The sequence below is a fragment of the Arctopsyche grandis genome, chromosome 6 (assembly GCF_051622035.1).
Source record: "Arctopsyche grandis isolate Sample6627 chromosome 6, ASM5162203v2, whole genome shotgun sequence".
NCBI lineage: Eukaryota > Metazoa > Arthropoda > Insecta > Trichoptera > Hydropsychidae > Arctopsyche > Arctopsyche grandis.
Window position 1 is genome coordinate 15,560,854 of NC_135360.1, and position 9,486 is coordinate 15,570,339.

At 31.5% G+C, this 9,486-nt stretch overlaps 1 protein-coding gene across 2 annotated transcripts; it reads right to left on the reverse strand.

Annotated features, from left to right (window-relative positions):
* Window positions 1-240: 240 nt before the first annotated feature.
* On the reverse strand, window positions 241-5,645 carry LOC143913427 (uncharacterized). Of its 2 annotated transcripts, none has more exons than XM_077433196.1 (8): window positions 5,506-5,645; window positions 4,782-5,382; window positions 3,999-4,322; window positions 3,675-3,877; window positions 3,438-3,601; window positions 2,985-3,354; window positions 2,443-2,906; window positions 241-2,350 (listed from the first exon to the last, which is right to left on the reverse strand). In XM_077433196.1, the coding sequence occupies exons 4-8, from the start codon at window positions 3,739-3,741 to the stop codon at window positions 1,970-1,972; spliced, it is 1,446 nt and encodes a 481-aa protein (XP_077289322.1). In that variant the 5' UTR covers window positions 3,742-3,877; window positions 3,999-4,322; window positions 4,782-5,382; window positions 5,506-5,645; the 3' UTR covers window positions 241-1,969. The 2 variants fall into 2 exon arrangements, with proteins under 2 accessions (XP_077289322.1, XP_077289323.1); XM_077433197.1 differs by having other exon boundaries at window positions 5,467-5,632.
* Window positions 5,646-9,486: the final 3,841 nt, after the last annotated feature.

Below are 9,486 nucleotides of genomic sequence, written 5' to 3' on the forward strand. Positions count from 1 at the left end.
ATATTATTTTGGAGAATATGTAGGTACATATGGTTTGTCATCTTAAAATTATTTTTTGTGAAAAGGTGCTACACATGTATTTATAAAAGTACGTTTAATATGAAATTCCAGCAAATATAATATAACATAGCGAAAAAAATTAATAGTATGATTCGTGTTGTTACGAAAAATTGGTAAAACTGAAACGAAAAATAAAGCGGTATAAAGCATATGTATGTAGGTAGAATATTTGTCAGTGCATCGGAAATCCCTAACGGAAACGGTCGCGGTCGCGGTCGTTCCTTGCAAAACGCAGAGTTTACGTAAGCTTGGCGACCACTTCACCAGCGGGCCGAGTCGGTGGTCGCCCAGTCGCCGTCGCCCAGACGACGATCGCCCGGTAGCCTGTCGCCTGGTCGACGGTCGCTCAGTCGACGATCGCCCAGTGGACGGTCGCCCAATTGACGCAGGGCCCAATTGACGCAGTGGCGAGTAACACTGGTCGACCGATCGTCCTGGTCGCCCATTCGTCACGTACCGGTACATATGTAGATAATGTAAAAATTAAAAATAAATATTTGACCATACGGATAAATAAAATTATAAAAGATCTGTCAACTGTTAACGTTAATTTTTTTTAAGCCTGGGCAATTTGTTGTCCGGATTGTCTGGATTGTCACAAAACTGATTTAGATCTAATAAAGGAATCTCACTTACAGTACATTCTGAGGATGAAGACGTTGATTTTGAGATATTGTTAATAAACCAATAAGTATTTGGCGTGTGTGTTTTCATTCCACGTGAGAATGTCATTTTAAGTTTCCTTCCCCACATATTTCTGGTTGAAGTTTTGACTAACACAAAAAACGCAAACAAGACGAAACCTTGCAATGTTCCCGAGATACAAAATAAGTAACTCATTGGTAGGAAATGGGGAGATAGAATCCCAAATATCCAAGTGAGACCAAACAAAAAAAATATAAGGATACTAATTGTAATGTTTCTTCGAATTTGGTGAGAGTTTCCTCGTCGTTGCAACGTGCCTTTTATTAAAACTTTGAACACAATAAGAACAAATAATATTGAGTTGATAATAACAATTAGGCAAATTGGAAGGAATATTGTGAGCCAAAACCCCAAATCATTTGGGTGGCAGAATTTAGTCAATTGTGTTGTCGAATCAGAACATATTGGATTATAATTTTTACTATCAATAATCACCAAGGGCAACACAATTATCAAAGGAAAACTCCAACCACAAAGGCAGGCTTTGACGAGCCTGTGGGTGGATTTGGTATTAAAAACGTACACCAACTTTCTGTACGAAAGCACAGCTATTATCAGCATCCAAGTGAATGTAGAAAGCAAACTGTAGTGAAGTACCGGGCCCACGATTGGGCAGAGGGTGAAGATTTCTAGATAAAAATTCAAAATTATGTTTCCTAAAAATGTAATTAACAGAAGTCCTATGGCTACTGACAAATTGAGATACACTTTATTGGTAAATTCTTTCCTCCATCGTTCGAACAGTATCGCAGTGTGATAGATGACTATCAGACCAATCAATGATGCCGCACACCCACAGTAAGTGATAACAGAAAGAATCCTATGATGATCACCAATGTTTCTTTTGGACTGGATTAATGTTGCAAAATGCGTTAAGTGATTCCATTGACACGTGACCATTCTCGTTATTTCAATTTCTTTACATGAACTACTTACTCTTCCACAAATACTTAATTTCCAAGAAACATTTACATTGATTGATGTCATATTCGTTTCAGATATGCTGATAATTTTATCGTTGAGTTTCCAACTAATTTGGTTTTGATCCACTTGAACAAATTTTTTACTATCCATCACTTTTACAACTAGTCTTTCATTTGAATTTATAGAGTGTGATAATTTCACCATGATGTCTGTATCATTCGTTACATTTGTTCCGCAATTCAAATTAGCTAAAATAAACGAAATATAACATTTTAAAAAATTAGTCACATACTAATGTGTAATGACGAATTGTGATACAATTACCTTTCCTATTGATTGAAAAGTTAATATAACTATTGGTCATATCATCAGTAATATTTGTCACCAGTATACATATAGTGGCATTCTGCTCTCCAGTATCTGCAACTCCAACCATTATATGTTTCGATGGATAATAGAATGTACTATTATTTAAGTGCATATTGATTAACATTTCATCTAATTTTTCTGTTTTTTCATTTGGGAAATTCTCTGCTGAATTTGAAATAATATAATTTAAGTCGTCGACAGCTTTATGAATGTCTTTTTCTTCAAAGTTTTTCGTAACAGTTCCATTGAGAAGGGAATTTTTGCTTTCATTAAGTTGATTCATAGTACTAACCTAAAAACGGTAAAATATTTCATATAACATTAAAGAAATAAATAATATTATTCACATATTATATTTAGAAACTAAAATAAAATTGTACAAACTTCTGTAGTTGATACAGATAGTTTTAAGTGGTCGACATTTTTACAAATGTTTTCTTCATCACCAGTAATGTTTCTTTTGGACTGGATTAATAGTGCAAAATGCGTTAAGTGATTCCATCGACACGTGACCATTCCTGGGATTTGATCCCGAAACATTTCAGATCCTTTACTTGACCAACTTCCATTTTTACAAAGAGTTGAATCCCAAAAGACACATTCCACAGATTCATTTTCATTCGACTTTAGGTGAATATCTATAAGTTGTTTATCATTGAATAATTTCATATTCGTTTTATTAGATATGCTGATAATTTTACTGTTGATTTTCCAAATAGTTTGGTTTCCATGCGGTTGAAAAAATTTTTCTTTATCCATCACTGCTACAACTAGTTTTCCATTAAAATTTGATATATCCACCATGATATCTGTATCATTTGTTACTTCTGTTGTGCAATTAACTTTAGCTGAAATAAACGATAATAGCATTTAAAAAAAAAATTAGTCACATACTAATGTGTAATGACGAATTGTGATACAATTACCTTTCCCATTGATTGAAAAGTTAATATTACTATTGGTCATATCATCAGTAATATTTGTCACCAGTATACATATAGTGGCATTCTGCTCTCCAGTATCAGCAACTCCAACCATTATATGTTTCGATGGATAATAGAATGTACTATTCTTTAAGTCCACTTTGAATAAAATTTCATCTAATTTTTTTGTTATTTCATTTGGAACATACTCTGTTGAATTTGAAATAATACGATTTAAGTCGTCGACAACTTTATGAATGTCTTCTTCTTCAATGCGTTTCGTAACGTTTCCATCGAGAAGGGAATTAATTTTTTTAATTAATTTATTAAGTTCTTCCATTGTTTTTATTGATTGATTATCAACCTGAAAAAGCTAAAATATTTCATATAACATTAAAGAATCAAATAATATTATTCATATATTATATTTAGAAAATAAAATAAAATTGTACAAACTTCTGTAGTTGGTACAAATGATTCGTTTTTAGTTTGAGGGCATTCAGACTCCCAGCCGTATCGATTAATTTTGCCGGATTTAACACATGGATATTTACAGTGGTAACAATGTGGTTCATATTTACATTCCTCGGAGTAATCATTTTCAATTGGGATATTATCATCTAACAATGAAATTGAAAAACAAATGAAGTTCATATTTATGAATGTAAACAAATCAAAGGTACACTTTTTTACCTGCAACAACAATACTTTTGTTGTCTGCAAAACAAAGTGGGCTGTCAATTCTCACTATCTCAGACATATTTACATAGATGCTTCCGTGGTCATTTATGTCGTAGTAAGAAATATTACCGCGATAAATAACACCTCCATTTATATAGACTTTTTTCAGAATATATTTACTCAAATCAATTTCCCGTTCATATGATTTAAATAAACTGTGAAATTAAAAGCCAGAAATTATTTTATTAAATTAGTAGTTTAAAAGTAATATAATATGGAAATAAATGTATATAATATGGAATAAAAGTAATATAATATGGAATTAATGTATATTACTTTTGAAGCTGCAGAAAGTAATGATTTTCAACATCAGATATATTTATTGGTTTCGGGAAATTGAATTCGACATCGTAAATTACTTTCAAATCTTGAATCTTATTAACGAAAAAAAATTTACGACTAATGTTATATTCCCATTTAGTAGTATTACTGATGCACCAGTAATATCCATCTGCACCAGTCTCAATGCTGAAGTGTGATGATTCGTTTGTTACATTGACTCTGGTCGGATAAAATCTTGCAGAATCAGTAAAACAGATAATATCAGATGGTGATACTGGGATGCTTTCTTCGCATTCAATGGAGACTTACAGTTTCCATCTGCAAATAGTAAATTTGATTGAATGCTCACGAAATTAGTCGTAAGTACAAAAACGTTATTTTTACAAAATAAGTATTCCAAAATTCAATATAACGTGTCGTGACAAATTAACACATTATCCATATCACAGAATCATAAATAATATATATATATATATATATATATATATATATATATATATATATATATATATATATATATATATATATATATATATATATATTTTTTTTTTTATTTTTATTTTATTTCATTACAGCATTTTTGATATACATACATATATACATATATTAGCATTTTACTTATACTATAGATGCCGTTGCGCCTTTCTGTCGTATTCCATAATAAAAAAACACAGTGAATACGTGTATTTTGAAGGGGCATAAAATGTAATAAAAACGGGCTTAGCTTTATTTTACTTAAGTAGAATAGATAAAAATATTTCGTTATTTAACTCTTACTTTGGATTATATTCTGAATATAATTTTAAACTCATTCGCGGTTTTTCACCAGGATGTTCGTTTACAGCATCGTTAGTATAATTCGACTCATGTGGTTTTACTATACATAATCTATATAGCTTGTCATCGCAATCTCGTGTTACAAACTTTTGTGATTTTATATCAATGGCTAGACATGCTGATGCGGATGTGTTTATTTTATTTTGATACCCGCTATATCCATCGACCAGGTCTAAAAGCAACGGCTGACCCATATCTGGGTCCCCATGACGCCATTTGATGATGGGCCCATCATCATACGCTCGCCGGTAATCTGTCCAATATAATGTTGTGGATGTGTTGATGTTATTTGAAGAAACCAAGTGTAAAAAATTGATAGGAACAGCGTTTCCGTTACATCCAGTATATTTGTTCATGTATGATTCCTCTTTTTTAAGTATTAGACAGAGAGTGGTATTCTCAATCACGACTTTTTTATACAAATTTAGACAAGAAACATTATTCTCGTCAACTGCTTTTACACATCCAAAAAAAAATAGAGTTGTAATGCAGATTAAATACATCACTATTTTTTTTGATAATTCGTGGTTTTTCATATTTCCTGAAGTGAAATAAAATTTATTTTCACAATTATGCTATTTTAATATAAATAATTTATTAATTATTCAATTATCATATTGGATACTTTTGTTATCACTACATATGTACGTATGTATATTCTTACATAAATTGCACGTCTGAATTAATAGCGAAGTTTTACTTAAATATATGTTGTAGACTTCACTTTTATAACATATACATACTTCACATACCACAGCACTATATATTAAACCTTTAAATTCACACTGAAACGAATTGTAGACTATATTTTATATTATACCTTAATCTTATCATATATTCAATTATTGACACACAAAATATATGTATTTATGTGCACATACACAGGGCTGACGAGAGGCGGGGGGGGGGGGGGGGGCGAGCCGATGTAAATTTTAAGGGCCCGGAGTCAGGTCCGGCCCGAGGGACACGATGTCCGACTGACCGATATTGATATTTTAAATATTATTATTTGCCTGTGTGCACATAATTGTGCACTCGGTAAAATATCGCAATTCGGATCAATGGAATTAATAATTTAAAATTTAATTAATGTTTGTGAAAAAACATTCAAGCTCCGTCTATTTTCACGATATACGATTCCAAGGGGAGAAAGAGATACGGAACGTGTTAGCGAACATCAATACGCATTTTACACGCACGCACGCACGTACTAGACAATTATAATATAAGATTCTGGATTCTGGACCTTGCAGATGATTTGTCAGTTCTGTGCACATTAATAGAAAAAAAATGTCCCCAAGGAAAGTATTAAAATTCATTATAACATAAAATTTTAACTTAGAATTTTATTTACATTGCCAATATCAGTTGCAAGTGGTGAACGAAGTTTTTCCAAATTAAAGATCATAAAAAAATATTTAAGATCCACAGTGACTCAAGATAGATCAAGTGGCTATGATAGCTATCGAATATAATATGTTTAATAAATTATACTTTATAAGTCTTACGAGATTTTGCCGAAAAAATTAGGACGAAAATTTTTCAATTGAAATTTGTTTTTTTTACGTCAATAATGACTGTATTTTATGTGATTCAATGTTTCAAACAAGATTTACAACAGAACATGAACAGATTTGATTCAATATGCCGGAAGCTTCACCTCGTACAGATGTATCCATATTTGGATCATCGTATAAATTAAACAATGATTTAATTTTAATATTTCAATGTTTTTTTAAAATATTATTTATTGTACTTTTTGATACCAAATTATTAAATAGATATTGCATTTTGATTTATCTACATATGTACGTGGTAACAATAGATGAAGTTTTGTGATTATGCTAATACAAATATATATATGTATATCCTACATATATATTTACATATATGCTACAGGGCGGCGACAAAGCTGGATCGGGGCCTGGATCTACTCATTTTTTTATGTTATACCTGTTATATCATATTTTCTTATTCAATATTTTGAAAAATAGCATCCACCATATATGTATGTAGGTATTTTTTAAATATTTCTGACAGATTTTTTGCATAATAAAAATATGATTTTTAGTTTGTTTTGTTTTAGTTTTTTTTTCTAGTTTGGTTTTTAGTTTAGTTTGAAAAAATAATTTCGAATTATTATTTTAAGAATTATTTTTTCCCAGGCCTCAGGACTCTTCTCGGCGGCTCTGCACAAAGTTAAATAGTTAAAAATAAAAATATAAAAAACTGATACTTCAGAAGCAAGTAGGTAGATATCTTTTATCAATTATAAACATTCATTTTTTACCATACATATCGAAATATATACGTGATATTAGTTTAAATATGCCTGACTATGAACCCCCAAGTGAAATAACTCTACATAACTGCATAATAGAAAAGTTATAAATTTAATTTTAATGTCTTGAATAGTAAATGGTGACGTAAAAATAAAACATTTTAGTATAGTATATTTAGTATTTATTGAAACTATAACTTTTGTTTTACTACGAGCACTAATTTTCAGTCGGTATCTTTTTTTCGTGATGAGGTTCATAACTGGACTAAATCCACGTTCTACTAAATATGAAGATGGGAAAACAATCAACAACTGCTGTAACCAGAATTTGTGGTATCCTTGTTCAAACATTGGTTTCAGCTCCTCATTTCTGAATAATGCAATAAATTGCTCCTGTATTAGTATGGATTCATCTGAGTTTGTGGGTCTACTTGCACAGGGGTTCAATATCCAATCTGGGATAACCAAGTGAAGAATGTCTTCAAATCTTTGACTGAGGTCAGTATGAAGAGCCGTTAAGTGTTGATAATAAGCAAGCAAATCTCCATCTCGTTTCTGCAATTTTGAAAGATTTGGAAACTGATGGAATTCCCCTCTCTCCAAGTTTTGTTTTGTAGCAAACGCAGATATTACACTTATAGCTTTGATTTAATTGGTCACCATGTAGTTGGTTTCGTTAAATTTGGCAAATAAGTCAGTCATATAAACTATGTAATTTTTTGAATTAATTAAATTGAGCCCCAAACCTATTGTGTTTCCATTTCAGGAATTCCAACACTGAATCAAAGAGTGCATAAAACCGATCCAAACATGCACTTTTAGACAACCAACGAACTTCGGTGTTAAATAGAAAACGATTATATAACAATGCTGAGTCAAAAATCTTTCATTTAAACTGATATATTAACCCCTTGGGGGTCCACAGAAACCACTTTAGGAACCACCGATATAAAGTAACACTGCTTTTAGTTAAACCGCACTTTTTTATATAGCTTGTCCTTGAATATTCCGTTCAGCGAAAGAACAACCAAATTCAGAGTGTTATTGTAATTACATGCACTAGTTACACTGAGCAACAAAAAAAAAAATACCAGAGCGGAGACTAGCCAATCTTTACTAAGTTTGACCCACTGAATTCGAACTAATAATCCACCTCACAGACTACAGCGGTCTGACTACATGCCATCTCGCTTGCACCTAACATATTACGCGGTACAACCATATATACAACGAAAGCATTTAAATTGCAATTACCGCTTGAGTTAGTACGTTTAGATAAAAATATTGAGATAGAAAACCAATCCTTATAAACGTGGTGAAATAAAAAATTTGCCAAATAAATGAAAAATAGCACGGAAAAAAATCCGTAAAAAAAAATATATATTTGACTTTTAAAATTCGCTAGACAATAATTTAGAGGTATTTTAAAGCAATGAAATATAAAAATGAATAGGAAAAATATCTGACTATTGATTAGAATACTCAATTTGAGCGTAACAATCCTAAATTTTGAGTTAAAGACCGCAAAAGCCAAAAAACTGTAATAATCGCGGATTTTTTTAAACGCTCATATCTCGTAAACGATCGCCCACCAACAAAAATCAATATCATATTCGAATTCAATGGGTCAAACTTAGTAAAGATTGGCTAGTCTCCGCTCTGGTAACTCAAAAACGTGATTTTTTGTTGCTCAGGGTTATTAGTGGACTGCGGATAGACACCGTGCTTTTTCCTGGAATCGGGGTGGTTTAGCTCTATTTACAAAGCTAGAGTCCAAAAAAAAAACGTTCGGCGAACCTTTAACAATGTATTTAAAACAATTAAACAATATCCGGCACCCCCTGGGTCCGGGCTTTAGTTAGTAGTAGTCTCCGGCGCTGTAATGTGGCAGCGCCGAAATAATTGGGTTCCTTTTGTCATTATATTTTCAGATTATATTTAAATGAAAGATAAAGACGAAGGACTCTAGTTGGCATTTGAACATAAACAATAAATAATATTGTTTTATTTGACGATAATATTAAAGTCGCTTGTGAATGACGGTCTCTGTTCGGCGAGCTCCCTCGATTTGGTTTTACACCCTAATTCTGATAATTGGCTAGTCATCTGCAAGAGTGATATCTTAAAAGAAAGGGAAATAAACTGGCATGTTTTTAAAAAGGTTTTATCTCTTAAAAAAACTTTTGTTATTTATTTAAATACAAAAAAAATATCAGACTTGATAAATTTTTGAAAACTTATGGTGCCGTTATTATTTTTTTCTGTTGACGCAGATGGTTGTATTTGTTTTTATTTGATTGAATAAATATTAGACAAACAAAAAAATAATAACTGACTAACATACCACTTATAACTTGGGCATTA